The following is a 16,976-nucleotide window of genomic DNA, read 5'->3' as shown; positions in this document are numbered from 1 at the left end:
CAGAAGCTTCTCTACACTCCCCCCCCCTTTCCTTTGCGCTCCCTCTTTGCTCGGCTACAACCCTTGCAGTGCTGGACAGAATTTGAAATGTTTCTAGCTCCCTGAGCCAGACAAATGGATAGACCGGACTTCAGCCAGGCTGCTGCCAGCAAGGTCCTTTGTGGCTCAGTGGGGCTGCTCGGTAGTAATCCCTTGTGGAGTGTGTTTAGTGGTGCGGCTCGCAAGGAGGCAACCAGGCTGTGGGGGGGGGGGGGGGAGTGTGTTGAGAGGAACCAGGCCATGCGCGTGCGTCTGTGAGTGTGAGAGCGAGAGACTTGCGCCAGCTTCCCTCTGATGGGGGGGGGGCACCAGACAGTCTCGGGCCGCCCCTGTTGGCAAAGAAAAACCGCAGCCACATCATCCCTTCGAGTGACTCCCGTTTCCCGCCCTTTTCGGCTGCTGAAGCGCCGGGCAACCAACGCCGAGAGAAAATATACACATGCGCAGAAGAACCCACAATGCTATGCACGCCGCGTACCTTATCCAGAGTTTTTTCCATTCTGCGCCTGCGCATTGCTTGCGTCTGCGCAGTGCGGCTCATGGCTCTTTGAAGTAGGGAGGAGTATCATCATAACTCCGGTTGTCACCGCCGTCGGCCTTAGATGTGCCTCATCCGGTTTTCCCTCAGTGACTAAACCAAGAGAGGAGGAAGCCGCTTTAACAATTACGAGCTAGCAGGCGACGCAGCCCTGTAAGGGCCGAGTGGGGCCGTCTCGGGAGGGCGACGGGAGGAAACGCCCCCCGGCCTTCCTCCTCAGAGGAGGGGGTCGAGTGCCGCCGCCCAGGCCTGCTCGGTGAGCTTCCCTGTTGTCCTTCGCCCTATCCGGGCTGTGGCTTGCTCATACACGCCGGAGAGTGCCGTGCCCGTCTTGTTTTGGGTTTGTCCCGTAACTAAGGGACTTTTGGAGAACCACTCACAGTGGTAGCGACTGGGTGGGACTCAACTGTCGCAGCAAAAAACGAAAAGGGAGGTTGTCGAGGCTCCGGGCGGTACTGTGGTGGAAGCTTTGGGGTTGCCGCGCGAAAGGTCCTTCTGAGGTGGCAGATGGGCATTCCTAAAGGGATGGGGAGGGGAAGCTGCCCCCGGCTACTCTCTCGTAAGCAAGCAAAGCGTCAAGTGGTCCTTCGAAGCTATTAGGCTTTACGAAGTGGGTGCTGATTTATTAAAGCTTTTGTAATGGGACACGCTAGGTTTTGTGGTTGGGCTTTGTACGCGCATGGTCCCAGAGGAAAATGTCAACAGGCGGGGGGGGGGGGGGAGGAGAGAAGGTTGTGAAATACAGGTGGTGCAGCTCGCGGCCTTTCTTTGCAAGTGTTGTAGGTATACTAGTTTTCTCGGTAGTCTTTATAAACTGACTCGAGTATTGGAAAGGGAGCACAGTTTTTTCTAAATACTTGACATCTGAGATGTAAACAAATATTTATGCTGTTGCCAATTATTGCTGTTGTGTTTATTTTGCATAACATCTGATATTTGTATAGACATTTCATGAGCCTACTGAACCTTGTTACTCTGTTTACAGTTCTTTTTATATTTACATCTGTACCGAAATTAACAAAGTGGACTGTAATCCATTAAAACTTTTGCTTGAGCAAATATCAGCATTTAGGGTGCCATGTAGGATGTTTACTTTAATACTCATACTCCAAATGGAAAGAAACTGGGATTGGGATATTAGGTCCTTTAAACATCCAAGTGGGTGAATAATTAGTAGAAATGTTTGTTATTTGTGAATACTGTTGCAGTTTGCTGATGTGACTACTCACTGTTGTGTTTTAATGTTGTTACATTTTTAATGCATTAAAAAAAACTGTACCTTTGGCTGGAAAGGCACCAAAACTTTATTGTAGTCAGTAGTAGTGATGTAAATAGAATTTTGTATTCAAAACGCTTTATATGTTTTGCACCTCAGTAATTCTTGTAACAACCCAATAAGCTAAACCACTGTTATTCTATATGTGTTGCAGATTTATTTAAGACATTTAAGCCCCACCTTTCTCCCCAGTGAAGACCCAAAGTGGCTGGGGTCTGACACTGAGAAACACTGGCTAGCCTAAGGCCAGCCAATGAGTTTATGGCTGAATTCAGAGGTCCCAACAAATTGAGATTGAGTTTGTCACTGTGTTCCTGTGCAGCCCTTGCTCTTTCTATCAACCTTTATGCACACAGCCTAACTAAATCCAGTTCAATTTACTTACCTAGCTAATGTGCTGAAAGTGAGACTAATGCAAATGTAAAAAATACATGTATCACAGTGATAAATAAACAAGTCAATATTCTACAAACATCAAAAATAACTTTGGTAACATTCTTCCTCCTGTGACCAAATAGACTGTTCTGTGTTATCTCCCTCTTCAGTTCCTGGTTGGTTGTTTGGTCCTTGACCATAACAATAATAAATGGACACAAAGAATTACAGTTCTGGTATTTTTAAATTCATTTTACCTCAATAATTAATGAATAGCAAAAATATATTTAAGAGATCATATAGAAATGTTTCTGGGTACATTAAAGATAACTTTATATGGGCTACTTTACATGATTACAAAAGACAATATTTTTGTAGACTAGGAATATAAACCATAGAATATTGCAATCTATAGAATTATGAATCATTATTTAAAACATTCTGGTTGGATTAAACTGCTGAGAGAGAGAATTTAATTTCCATGCCTTGTCACTTAAGCAAGTGGATAGTTGCACGTATTCATAGCATGTTGTAGCCTCCTTGGTCTTTCTGTGAAAGCATTATTGTAAAGCCAATTCCTGATCTGCATGCAGATCACTTGATAATAAAAATAGCATTATTGTTGTTATTAACCTACAGTGGCTTCAAGGAGTCCTTAATAATTTATTTGTCATTCTGGCTTTAAATCCTTGCCCTGGTAGTTTTACTAGTATAGTGGTTTGCATTATTTTATTGGATAATATTTTTTAACTTCATAATTGATAGCTACAAGTTGAACATTAAGAACAGTTTCCATTGTTGAGCTGGGGCAAGGGGACATTAAGAGTTAACAAAATGTATTCTAGTAACCCCACATTACTGAGCATTCTCTATAGTAATCCTGTTTTTAATCTCTGTTTGAGAGGCTGCCATTTTATGCTGCACTTATTAGTGTATTCTGCTAGTTCAGAGAAGATTGGTTTTTAAATGCAAAATAAAAACCTTTCCTTTTGTACTTTACAAAAAGTAAATTCTGTATACCTTCAAGAGTGCTTGTTACAACTCCCTGTTTATATCATGGGGTTTGGGCTGCAGATGGTAGACTGTATGGCATGCTGTGAATGCAGGACATATGGAGAAAAGTGTGATTGTTGGTGTGTAAGGTGACTTTGATGTGGTCCTAGCATTGTTTTCAATGTGGTATCTAAAAATTAAAAGAGCCCCATGGCGCAGAGTGGGAAGCTGCAGTACTGTGGTCCAAGCTCTGTCCATGACCTGAGTTCAATCCCGGCAGAAGCTGAGTTCAGGTAGCTAGCTCATGGCTCCTTCCAAGGTCAGCTTGCTGGGGGTAAAGTGTAGATGACTGGGGAGAACAATGGCAAACTATCCCATAAAAAGTCTTCCAAGAAAACGTTATGATGTGACATCACCCTATGGGTTGGTAACAACTTGGTGTTTGCACAGGGGATTACCTTTACCTACCTTTATCTAAAAATGAAAAAAAAAATCTTGAGCTGCAGTTAAGGCTCAGGATAATTGTATGGGAAGAATTGTTGTAGTAACTGTGAAACTTACAAAGAGATTTCTTTCTCTGAATTCATAGAATGTTACTGATTATCAAAAATATTAGGGGAGGACAACAGTTATGGAGGAAGCTTTGTTTTATTACTATGAACATGTTGACATATTGTGAAGCAGTCTGGATACCTGTAATAGCACTATTGATCTACAAAGTAATTACAGGTAAAGTTCCTGAGAGTTCTACTAAGCAAATGGGGTTTGGTGAGATCAGAAGAAGCAGCTAGTTTAGTTGACTTTAAAGGGGCTTAGACAAACTCATAGAACTTGTCAGTAGCTTTTTGCTAAATAGAACCTCCATGTTCAGAGGAAGTAATTCTTTGAATGTCAGTGCTGGTTGAGGCTTTGGGCTTTTTTATGTTATTGTACTCCTGAGGATTTGTAAACCATTTTAGTGTGTTCTTGGTGAAGTTAAAGGCAATATCAACACAATATGGGAAATAATGGAGGTATGAATTGGAAAAATAAAATAGAATTGCTGCTTTGTATTTTTCTTACTGAAATCTTGCAATATGGAAAGCATAGTTGTTTTTTAAAAGAAGTCCTGGCCCAATCTCTTTAAACTGTGAATTCACAGTGTTGCTTTATGTAAAATGACTTAAGAAACTGAAATTTGTTCTTGTATGAGCTGAAAGAAATGAACTTCCAAAAATATTCTGTTCCATTTATTATCTTCTGTTAAATGTTTGTCCATCTGATGTCACTAGCTCCTTGTTAAACTAAATTACTGCCCTGCAAACTAGCAATAAATACATACCCATCTTTTCCTTGTGCACTAATTTACATGCCCCAGATTTTTAGTCTGAATTCTGTCATCTCACAAGAAGCGTATTGATTGCTGTGGGAAAATCTTTGAGGCATTTAATTACCAAAATCACAAGGGTTCCTTATGTCAGCCATAATGGATAAAAATCATTTTTTTAAAAAGTTAAATGGTTTTGGTGACAAATTATGAGCTTTTATTGAGAAAGTATCTAAATAATGGAAATGTTTTATTTCAATTATTTATCCACTGATTTAAATCAGCCTCTTTTGATTAAGCCATCCTAATATAAAGATTCAGAACAGAGATTCTCAAACTATATTATGCTGGATGCATTATCATGGTACCTGTGCCTTCACATGGGTTCTGCACAGGCCAACCATGGGGAGATTTTGGAAGCTCTAAAGGAGTAGAATGCACTCGTTTCCCCCTCCCCCACTTTGTTTTCCTGCCTTTTCAACATGAAGAGGAGGAGGAAAGAGACCTTTTCTCAGTTCTTTTCTCCTCCTGCTGAGAAAGATTGTCTTCTATGAATTTCTTCTCTTCTAGGGAAAAGTTTCTACTTTGATTTTAGCTTCCTGTTTCTCTGTTTTTTCCCATCTTGTTTTTGCCTCATAGTTTGCTGCAGAGACTCATTCTCTTGGGTTTTATTCTGATTTTTTCCTTCAAGGAAAGATTTAGTTGTTTTAGAAACAGAGTTGAACCCCTTTTTAGTCTTCCCCTCTCAAAAAAAACCCACTTGAAATCTGCAAAATTGAGTCTTGTTTGTTAGTTCCTAAACTCTTGAGAGGTTCCCCCCAACCACAGCCCCATACATAAGACTGTCATCTAATCCAGCAATATTTGAAGTGTATTTTTTATTTATAGCCTACCTTTCTGACACTCAAGATGGATTCTTACAAAATATATTTTAAAAATTCAGTCAGAAAGCATAAAGAAGTAGGTTTTTATACCCTGCTTTTCTCTACCTTAAGTAGACTCAAAGCGGCTTACAGTCACATTCCCTTCTTTCCCCCACAGCAGCAGGCACTTTGTGAGGTAGATGGGACTGAGACAGTTCTGTGAGAACCATGACTGGTCCAAGAAGTAATATTTAATTTTCAGACTTCAAATTTAAATATTGAATTCAGTTAGTAGGAAGTTATTGCTGCAAAGGTGAAAGGTGTTTATTTTTTATCCAGACACTTTGGTGGTTTGTCTTGGCTCTGTGGCTGGCTGCCATTCTTGGCATATAGAGTGGATAACCCTCAGTGAAAACTGATGCAATGTATTTTTCCAAGGTATATTCTGTGTCAGAATGGGTGAGCTTCTAACTCTTGTTCTTTAGATTTGAAATCTCAAGATCCCATCTCTATTGCCCGGTTGTGTTAGTGTTCTTGCAGTCGTGTATGTTTGCAACTCTCTCAAAGCATATTTACACTTCATGTGTTTTAATTTCACATTCTCAAGGTGTATTCATACCATTATAGCAGAACAGGGTAGATAAAAATCAGTGAAATATAAAAAAAGTCAGATTTTTAAATATAACTTGGATTTTTAATAGAATGCTTTTTGAAGAAAAATCTATCCAAAGGTAGGCTGCTAACATATGGGCATTTGGGGATGGTTGGGAGGCATCCCAAATCGGGTCAGCTCAAAAAGAGCAATCCTGAAGCCTCCACACACTCCCCAGCGAGGTGGCCCCATTACATCTGCAACGCAACCAGCTACCTCCAGACAGGGAGGCACCTCAAAAGCCGGACTCCTCTTTTTTCTCCAACGGGTCAAGCACTCAAGCACTCTGGCTGTTGTTTTTTTTAAGGCAGAAGTGACTTGGCACCTACACACAGCCAAGTTGCCTCATTTGCGCTCTTCCCCATCCAGACACTGAGGAGGTGATTGGCAGTCAGCTCAAATGTTTGCTACCACTTTGAAAGTGGTAGCTTTTTGAGCTGCTCTGAGGAGCCTGGAGGATGGGGTGAGTATGGGACAGGGACAGGTGGCAGATGTTGTCATCTGGAGGGGGGTTTTGGGTTGATTTCAGAGGCATCTCTGATTCGGCCCAAAGTGCCAGTCTGTTAGCAGCCATAGTGTTCCATTTTAGTTCCATTTAGTCCAAAAGTTATTCATGATGAGATGTGGATTAGTTTTTAATTATGTAGCATGAGACTGTATATTCATGCAATGCTTAAATTTCTTGGTAAATGAATTGCATAAAATCACAATGCCATCCCTCCCTCCTCGAGGTTTCTGTTATATTATTTTGGGCAGTTTTTCTGTCTAGAAGATATTATCACAGATGCTTGGTTTTGCAGTTTACAAAACTCTGGATTTGTGTCTGCAGAGATAACATGCCTCTTCTTCACAGCAAAAATGTTATGAGCATACAGAGTTGAGAGAAATACCTTAATCCCATTATTCTTCTGCAAATTCATTTACACAGAATCAACTCCTTGCCTCTTAAGTTCCAAGTTTCAGGAAGTTTAATGAATAGAAGATTGTTTGGAGTGGAATTATTTGAAGTGGAATAGATCTGCACAAGGAGCTAACTATGTGGAGGGAGGGGTAAGCAGTAAACATGAAAGTGAAATCTTTTGAGCAGAATACACCACAGGATCTTTGTGTGTATAATCTGAGATTTATCATATTATTCTCTCCCTGGAGGAGAAAACCCATAATGACAGCAGACAGTAAAAGAGACCCGGTTTGGGAATATTTTAAGAAAGTTTTACCTATGGGTAAGGCAGGAATGTGCGCAAAATGCAAACACTTAAGATTATACCAGCAGAAATGAGTTTTTACGTAGAAAACGATGATTTAAATCTAGCATTACTGGCTAGTAATTTAAATCAAATACACCCTGGAGTAAAGGTTCTGAACCTGTTTGAGCCTGTGGGCACTTTGGAATAATGGTACAGTGTGTTGGGCACAGTCACAAAATGTCTGCCGCAGGAGACAGAGCCAGTCACAGAATAGTTGCCACAGCTTACCTGTAGTCATGGAGTGAAGATCATCGTGCTGTGGTTACAGCTGCTGTCAATGGAACATTTTTTTAAAAAAACATCTGCATAGCCAATCAAATTGCCAGTGGTCAATCAGAAACCTTGCTGGGCAAAGTCCTTACCTAGCCCCATTCACTTTCTGAAAACATTTGGGCACCAGGAGAGATAGATGTCAGTGGACACCATAGTGGCCACGGGTACTGCATTAGAGTGTCACTGGTTGCAATATGACTTGTGGTGCTTTTTATGTTTTATTGTAGGTTTGACCTTTACTTTTCAATTTTTGAACCATGTAATAGGACTGATAGCTAGACTTAAGGCTGAAGCTCTCATTTTACTCTCTCAGTTGAAGCCTTCAAAACAGATTACTTGACAAAAGTTGCAGTACACTAAAAGCTACTGTCTCAGATTCAAAGTTATAATCAGAATCTATAGGTTTTCAGATAATGGTGTGCCAGTTAGTAAGCTCTTTTGCCCAAATAAGATCTAGTGCTGTAGAATAAGCCACCAAAACTGCCATATACATTACCCCTCAAGCACAACACAGCAGTGTATGTAAGGACACACAAATTATGTTGTCGTGGGTGTTGAGGGGACATGGCTTTTGCCAGCTTGTGATGGACAAAAGTATGTGTATTGGGATTTTGTATCATGTGTTTACATGGCAGGAAGCTGATGGCATTCACTAAACATGATCTTTCTTTTGTATAAAAATGCTAGTATGTACAGGCTTTAGTGTGAACAACTCTTTAGTGTGAACACTAAAGCCTCTATACTAATACTCTACAGAAAACATAATGTCTTGCTTTCATTTGTACAAATTTATCCCTTGTATTGTATTACTGTGGTTGGGCAGTTTTCAGTTTTTCAAGTTTAGTCTGTCTGTCTAACAGTAGAATAAAGCAAGAGTCCAATAGCCTCTTAAAGACTAACACAATTTGTTGCAGGGTATGAGCATTTGTGAAACTGTATCCAATGGTATTTGAAGATAGAGTTGGAAGTGGTGGCTTTTTGAGCTGCTCTGAGGAGCCTGGAGGACGGGGTGAGTATGGGATAGAGACGGGTGGCAGATGTTGTCATCTGGAGGGATTTTTGGGGTCGATTTCAGAGGCATCTCTGATTCGGCCCAAAGTGCCAGTCTGTTAGCAGCCAGGACCTCCAGGATCATCTGGTCCAACCTCCTGCACAATGCAGGAAATTTACAAGTACCTCTCCCCTACACCCTCCAGTGACCTCTGCTCCAAGCCCAGAAATGAGCAGTTAACCACAAAAGCTCATACTCTGCCACAAATGTTGTCTGTTTAAGGTGCTACTGGACTTTTGCTCTTTTCTACTGCTTCAGTTTTTCATTTCCTTTTTGTTCTGTTTTTTATATAGGAGCTATTTTTGAGATACCCATCAATCATCAAATACTTTAATGCTTTACTCATTCATTCATTTGCAAGATTAATCAAATTTTGGGAAGTTGTACACTTTTATAAACCTACTGTAACCTTTTGGATCCACCTTATGCTCATATGAACTGCATATGAAGCAAGTTCACAGAAGGAGTTTTTGTTGCTTTTCCCTACCAGTATAGGGTATTGAAAAGTTGCTACTGGGGGTTGAATGACCTTTAGAAAGAGCATGGAATTGTGGTATGCAGGGGTCACCGCCAGAATGCAGAATCAGCAGCAATAGCCCTGTACCTCGTGAACAAATTGCTCTGCATCTTGTGTAACAGGTGGGGGATTTCTGCTGATTTCTCTTTCTGACTTCAGGTCCCCATGCCACATTGAGTCTCTTAAGTAGTGTCTTTTCAGGCCCTGTGACTGCAGTGGGAAATCCCTGAAAAGCCATGAGGCATGTGTGACACTTTGGAGTCTTGCCATGTTCTCCTTATGAATGGCCCAACATTTCATAAAGTTATAACTTGTCCTGATAATGGTAAACAGTGTCCATGCCAATCAGTTGTTTACTTCATTGAAAAAGAAATGTTTTCCCAGCAAGCCTACACCATTAGGTTCCACTAGTAATGTGAGTGGGTACATGAGGTAACCATGCATCTGATGCCTCTACATCATTTCACACAGGAATGACCCAAGCCTCAGTTTTGCTTTGAGTGCAACTGTAGAAGCTCAGCTGTGATATAGGCTATATCACAGGTCCAGGAGAAAACACATGTAGGGCATGGCTGTTGCTTCTTACACTTCTGGGGCTTGGCTCTGACCCTAATTTGGCCAGGGAACACACTCCTTGCACAAGCTGGGCCTCTGCCCCCCCTCTCACAGAGAAGCCAGTCTATAGGAATGAGTGGGACCCCAAGGACCCAAAAGATAGGAGGAAGGCTGAATATAGAAACTTCACCCCCTGTTTTGCTTTTCATGCAACTAGGAAGCAGTGCGCTCAGAGTCCAAAAAGAGACTTGGCTGCCTCCTTGCAACCCACTGCTAGCTCTAAGATGCCACAAGGTTCCTAAACATATTATTTGTCAATAATTTCTCATTGCCTTAATTTAGGAATTGTATCAGGGAAAATGAGTAGTGGTGGTGATTTTATTTCGTTGTTGATCCTCAGATTTTTTTCCTTCCATTTGCAGTTGCAATTAGATTTTGCTATCTTTTACTAAAAGCTAGTCCTCTAACTTTGGTTTGACTTATTTCTATTTTACTCTAGTGAATAAATTCCACATTGTTTATCTGAGTTAATTGCATATTTACATTAAATAATTGTAAGTGCAGTTGGGAAATGATGTAAGCTTAGGTGTGCCAACTTGGCCCCAGATTAATACACTTATAAAAGGATGGCATTTACCTTGCCAAGGGCATTGGCAGAATCCTTGTTTTTCATAATGATTTGAATGTTAAACTTTCTCACAGGATCTTAACATGGGCAGGCAATTGCAGCACAATACTTTAAGTAGTATGAAACATGATCATGGAAATATATGCCCCAAGATCAGGGCAAGGAGGAAACTAGGTATGCTTTTCTATGGCTAGAGAAAAGACTCTGTGCTCTTTTCCATGATGTATATTTTTAATCAGAAACAAAATGTTGTTTGTCAAGCTTGAATGCAAGAGTTGGAATTGTGTTGGGGCATTTGTGGAATTGAGCTTGTGTTAAAGATTTACACTGAGCCCAAGGATACTGTGCTGTAGAAATATCATGTGTTCTTTGTAATGTTTTGTTCATTTCTTTCTTTCCAGACTTGTTTGTAAATGCCTGACAAACAGGTAGTCAAGAATGAAGAAAGCAAGCCGGACTGTTGGTTCAGCACCCAAAGTCCCAGGGATAAGTAAAATACAAACAGTTGAAAAAGTTAAATCTGAAAACAGCTCCACGGTGTCTGTAGTAGCAAAACTTTCAAAAACTGGGTCAGCAGCATTATTGAAGGTATTTCCTTTTTTTCTGTAGTTAAATTGCACAGCTGTTGGATAATTTAGAACAAAACAGTGGGGGAAATGGGGCATAGCATCTAAATGTTGTAGTACATGTTTGTACTAAAGGATTTCTTTTTCCCAAGCCAAAAATACAGCCATAATAGGCTTGTTTTGGGTTTTTTAAAAAATGCTTTAAGGACTTAGTAGTTCAATAAGTTTTTTAAAAATTACATTAAAACTCAGGTAGGATATCATGCTGCAGGTATTCACATGGATTTGTGGGCTTCATTCTGTATAGGCCTTTCATTTACATGTCAGTATTTGTAAGATAGCCATTCTCCACTGTTAGCTGAAACAATTGACTCTTGCTTTAGAAACTGAAGGAATGGGGTCAAAACCCAGAGCCTATACTATTACCTAAGGCTTATAAATGGAGACTCACAGAGAAGAATTTAATCATTATTAGTTGGTCATTTTTGAGTTCTTTTAGTGCTTGGAGAGTTACTTTGTTAGTGTCATGCTGTTTCCACTTTGTGTGAAAAGTAGAAATATGCCTACTCTAACAATAAAATAGTGGAAGATTCTTTGTCCTACTCATAAATACCATCTCCATTTTCTGTCTTATCTAGTACAAGTTGGCATGTGATAGGTAAGCTTTTACTTCTTACTGTTTCCACTTCAGTGTGTTAGGAAGGGGGAGGAGGCTTCAGAACACAGTGCTCTGTCCTTGCAGACATTGGCAGTGTGACCACATGGCATACAAACTTGTTAGAGTAGTTTGCACATTGGTGCAAAGATGATGTTCAACTGTCTACTGCAGAAGTGTGGCATGAACGTGAGTTTATGTTGTAAAATTAGTAACCCTTCCTAGCTGACTAGGATGTTTGTAATGCTTATTTAACAGTTTCCAGCTGTCTTGCTAACATAAGAAGGGTTATGATGCATCCCTGAGGCGGCTTGGCCAGCTGCAGGTATACATTTTCTTGTTCTTGTTTTCTTTTGTACCTGGGTGTCAAACAGCATCAGGTACCCATCAGCCAATTTTGACAATCAGGATATTTTTTTCTTAAAAGAAGCAATTGAGATGGTTTCATTGGAGGGTCAGAACTTGTTTTTAATCTATATTGTGAGATGATTAATCTTTTTGCTCTCATATTGTGCAAGCTGTGGAATGCCAACTCATTAAACCTACATAAGGCGTTCCCTTGCAGGAGGAGTGTTTGTAAGTGATGCTGACAATTGTTTGATTCTCTGTCATGTTTGCTATTTTTAAAAGATCTCTATGCAGTTTAGTGCCTGCATATTTCTACCTTTCAAAAATGGAAACTTCTTCAAGGGATACAACTTTTTAATGAACTTGAATGCCTGTAAAGAAACTGATTTTTATCTCTTTTTTTAACATGAATGAAGTTTGATCCCTAGTGTAGCAGTTATTAGGTTCATGGCTATATTATCGATTGTGACAGGAGTGAAGCAGCAAGTTTCTGTCCTTTCTTCCCTTCACATGCCTTGTTCAGGTTAAAGTTTTTCCACATTAGAACTAAAAAAAAAAATCATTGTGACATTTGAAGTGATTCTTTTAACAATTGTGGCTTGTTTCTTGTCTACAAACCAGAATTCTAAATCAGGCCTAATTCATTATTTACAATCCTGTTTCATAGGTAAAAATCAAACTGCATTAGGTAAAAATCAAATTGACATCACAATAAATTGGGGTTATTTCTAAACTATAATCCTTATAGGGTAGTTGTTAGAGTGTATGCAAGTCAAGAGACCTGGATTCAAAATCCCACTATGAATTTCCACTTGGGCCTGTCACTCTTTTACAGTCTAATTGACCACACAGGGTGCTGGAGAGAGGTAACTATCTATACTGCCCTGAATGCCTTGAAGGAAAAAGCAGGATTAAAATATAATAAGAATAAAATGGTGCTCAAGGGGAGGGAATGTATGAACCTGAGGACATTTAAGTTGTTCATTATATCCAAATACAGCCAGAAAAGCCTGTTGTGAAACACAAGAAGCTGAGAGGCCAAAACATTAGATGTATACACAGTTTTCATTTATTGTCTGTTCTTCTTACATAAATTTTCATCCAGTTCTGCCTGCTCTATCTATCATAAGCCGTTCTTGTTTTTTTTTTTAAATACTGATGTGTGCTGTAGCCTGGAGGAACCTGTTTGGCTGGCTGTGAAAATGGTAATCTGGGCTAGAAGCATTCTTTGCAAGATAGAAAATAAACAGTTGCTTTATTTAGAACAGGATTAGAAGAAGAAGACGACGCCAGCATTATATTCCGTACTCCACTCTGAAACAGTCTCAGAGCGGCTCACAATCTCCTTTACCTTCCTCCCCCACAACAAACATCCTGTGAGGTGGGTGGGACTGAGAGGGCTCTTTCAAAAGCTGCCCTTTCAAGGACAACTCCTGTGAGAGCTATGGCTGACCCAAGGCAATTCCAGCACCTACAAGTGGAGGAGTGGAGAATCAAACCCGGTTGTCCCAGATAAGAGTCTGATCACTTAACCACTACACTAAACTGGCTCTCCAGATCATAGATTTTTTTGTTTCACAATTTCAGGTACCAAAGGAAGAAATTACAATTCCCACACTCCAGAAATGCCTCATTGTCTCTCTCTACTTTTCTCTCTCTGTTTCACAAAAGTTGCTTTCTCCCCCAGTCATCTGTCATGTTTCTGAGAATGGATTCCCTGCTCTTGAGATGGGAGGGGAGAGGAGTTACAGAAGGCAAAGTGTGTATAGATAGGGAGAGAAAGTTCTTGAGTTCTTTCAGTAGATCTTGCATTTGAAAGCCCCAGCCTGAAGCATGACTAATGTTAATTAAATGTTCTCAGTGAAGATTTTTCCAAGCTGAATCATACTATGGTTTTTACAACTTGACCTATTTGGCTCAGTAATGCACAGTTGTTACCTACATTGTGTATCTATAATTAACCTGCTTAGCATATTCTTCATACTAGGTGTGGTAGCACTGCAGACAATTGGCAGTAAGGTTTAACCAGCTTAGATTTGCTAGCACAAGCCATCAGTCTTGCTTGTCAAGTTACAATCAGAAATTATCAAAGCATGTGCATTTAGCTTCATTTTGTCTTTGTGAACCATCAGTTTTTTGAGTAGATACTATGCATTCTTTCCTAAGAGGTAAGAAGTTTTCAGCTGCCACTAATGCAAATAAAAGACAGCCTTTCCTAAATCTTTTCCTACAAAGGGCTACATTTATAAAGACAGCACTGCATAATTACGGTAGGAAGAAAGAAGATTGTGTTTCTGTTTGAATGGATTAAAAGCTTCCATGTTTTTATAGGCACAGTGTCATCTGACAGTATTGACACAGTTTTCAAAAGCTTCTCATGGCACTTAAAATAGAATACAACTCACACATGCAAACAAAGTATGACTGAAATGCCATCAGTAAATCACTGCTAAAAATTCTAGAATAAAATTTCCATGTAATTCAGAATACATTAAACATTAGATTTAATGAAAAATATGTTGCAGTAAATGGTAAGGTAGTCTTCAATTGTAAGTTGGTTCCATAAAGTTGGGGTCACCACTTAACAGGCCCTCCTAAAATCCTGTCCTGCCATCCTTCTCTTAAGGATGGGATCCTGACTTCTGTTTCTCAAGGCATACCCGAAGTCAGGTGTTCCCTGAAAAATAGTTGATGTAAAAACACCTTTACATATGCCAGAGTTTCAGGTGTAAGGCTGACTATGGTCATATCTCCCAGACTCTGGGAAGAGATGGTTTACTGCATTCTCTACTAGTTTTAAGTGTTCACATGCTTCTTAGGAGCAGCTCTTCCCCGTGCCTAATTCAAGTATATTGCAGTGATTATTCTTTGGTGTTACAAAGATATGGGTAATAACTGCTTGCTCCCTGCTAGGGGTGTGTACTTCAAAATTATTGTTTTAATGCCATACTGGAGAGTTGGGAAGGACATGGTAACCATTTTCAGTAAATATCAGTATTGTTGTTGTTCCAGAAAATTGTGTTAGGAAAAATTCAGTTTTAGTATCAGAGCAGTGCTCCCAGTTTAGTGGAAATTATGATCATGCCATTTCTGAACTTAGAAAAGGAAACAAAAATTACTGTTTTAAAGAGCCTTGCCTCCAGGGGATCAGAGGGAGGGAGAGAAAGCTGGTAACCAGCTCTCAGGTAGCGGCTTGAAAATTTAAAGGGCCTTAAAGAGCAGTATACCTGACGTTCTCAGCTACTACCCATTGAAAATAATGGCTGTTTAAAGTTGTTAATCCTCTATCAACCTGCTTGCCTCCCCCTCCCCCCGGCCCCTAGACAGCAAGAGCGGAGTGGAAGAACACTCCTCAGTAAGCCAAAGCACACTGTCCCTTTAAAGAGCAACTATTTTCAATTGAAAAGGGATGATGGACTTCACCTCTGGATTATTATTTTTCAATTGAAAATAGTTGCTCTTTAAGTTTAAATGATGTGTAAAGGCGTTATTCTGCAGCCCAATGGGGGAGCATGCTGTCTCTCTCTCCCCTCTCCCTTACTGCTGCTGCTGCCGCCCTGACATTATTCACAATTGTAATATTATTGGGAGTGGAAGCATCAAGAACATTGGGGGCAGGGTGCATCTTTTATGCTATTGGATATTGCTGATCCAGTGCCGGAAATGTTTGGCCATTTTATTGGATTGACAGTGTCTGACTGCAAACTCTTTAACCCTACCGTTAAAGTGAAGTGTTCACTTGTATGTAGCATGCGCTTGATAAAAGATGACACAGCAGCTATTTATACAAATTCACTAGCAATGCAACATCCAGAAGCAGCCCGAATCTGTATACTTGATTTTTCGGTGGGGTAATATGACTGCTCTATCCCTGGTATTAACCTGTTTGGGATAGTATGAAGGAGCCCAGGTCTGGTTCTTCATATACACAATCAGTTCTGATTGTCTTCAGATGCAAACCCAAGTGAAAAAGCTTTTCCAGGAATCACTTGCATAGGGGTACATCCAGCAACAAAAACAGAGATACTATAATCACAAAAACTGATGCTATGTCAGAAATTGTTTTGCATATTGTCAGGTGATAGTAGGGGTACCTGTGGCGTAGGCCGACTCAGAACTCTTTCTGCTTAGGAGTAATCCTGCATAGGATCTTAAACATGGCATCCTTTTTAAAATAACGCAATCCAAGATACTGTTGATGCAAATAAAACTTGTACTGTCTGTACATGGTTCCTTTTTTATTATAAAAAAGTATGTGATACCATTTATAGTAGTTAATGAACCATTTCTTTTTAATAATTAACCATATGAGTGATGCCAATTTATTTGACTACTAATGACTTAAATATAATATAATATTTGTCATCTTGTTCAGACAAAAAGCAATGAAGATCTTTTAGTTGGGATGGCTGGTGGGATTACTATGAGCAATGGTGTGAAGGGAAAGAAGAGTACTTGTACTTCCACAGCACCTCCTACTGCAGGAACCACTATGAACAACTTGGAGAACAAACCGAAACCCGTTACAGGTAAAGAAAATGCTCTCAAAGATTTTGTTTGCTGATCCAGCAGTAAAGGCATTGCTCATCATAATATAAATTGTGCAGTGTGAAAGGGTGGAAGAAGGTATTGTTAACAAGATGCACTCAGACCTCCCTTTCATGCCAGGGAACTGCAGACCTTCAACTAGTTGCTGTAACCCAAATTAATTTGGTAGGTTTAGTCATATATGCCTTAACTACACATGGGAATGTGGCTGAAAAGTTTGCAGATCCTTCTTGGTGCAGCTCATTTATGAACTCTCTGAGGGAGTTCTTAAATAGTGGCTGGTGATTGGGATTTGTACTTCTAAACTTTTATCTACTAAGAAGCCTAAGACCACCATAGTGATCTCTGTCTGGCCTGTAGACTTGAGGAAGAGATAAGGTGAACCAGGCTTGAGTGGTCCTTATTTGCCTGTCCTCTGGCCAATAGTTCAAAGCCTCTCCTAGATTTATGTTGAGTTCTCCCAGCTGATCCATCTCCTTTGCCTTTTTGCAAAGATCTTCATACTTAGCAGTTAGACTTGCCTGAATGAAAGGTTTTTTGCTGCTT

The 16,976-nt window shown here is 40.0% G+C and overlaps 1 protein-coding gene across 2 annotated transcripts in view; it reads left to right on the top strand.

Moving 5' to 3' along the window:
• The first annotated feature begins 543 nt into the window (after positions 1 to 543).
• Positions 544 to 16,976, top strand: part of SPECC1L (sperm antigen with calponin homology and coiled-coil domains 1 like) — a 71,956-nt gene continuing 55,523 nt past the window's right edge. The window contains exons 1-3 of one of the 2 annotated variants that reach the window (XM_060249589.1): positions 544 to 833; positions 10,715 to 10,901; positions 16,258 to 16,411. In XM_060249589.1, coding sequence (XP_060105572.1) covers positions 10,752 to 10,901; positions 16,258 to 16,411 — 304 coding nt within the window. In that variant the 5' untranslated portion in view covers positions 544 to 833; positions 10,715 to 10,751. Of the gene's footprint in view, positions 834 to 10,714; positions 10,902 to 11,792; positions 11,860 to 16,257; positions 16,412 to 16,976 lie in introns of those variants that run through there. The other variant, XM_060249590.1, reaches the window with a different exon arrangement.

Source organism: Heteronotia binoei, chromosome 11, assembly GCF_032191835.1.
Source record: "Heteronotia binoei isolate CCM8104 ecotype False Entrance Well chromosome 11, APGP_CSIRO_Hbin_v1, whole genome shotgun sequence".
Taxonomy (NCBI): Eukaryota; Metazoa; Chordata; class Lepidosauria; order Squamata; family Gekkonidae; genus Heteronotia; species Heteronotia binoei.
The sequence above is the reverse complement of the archived record's forward strand: the minus strand, read 5'-3'. Positions and strand labels throughout refer to the sequence as shown.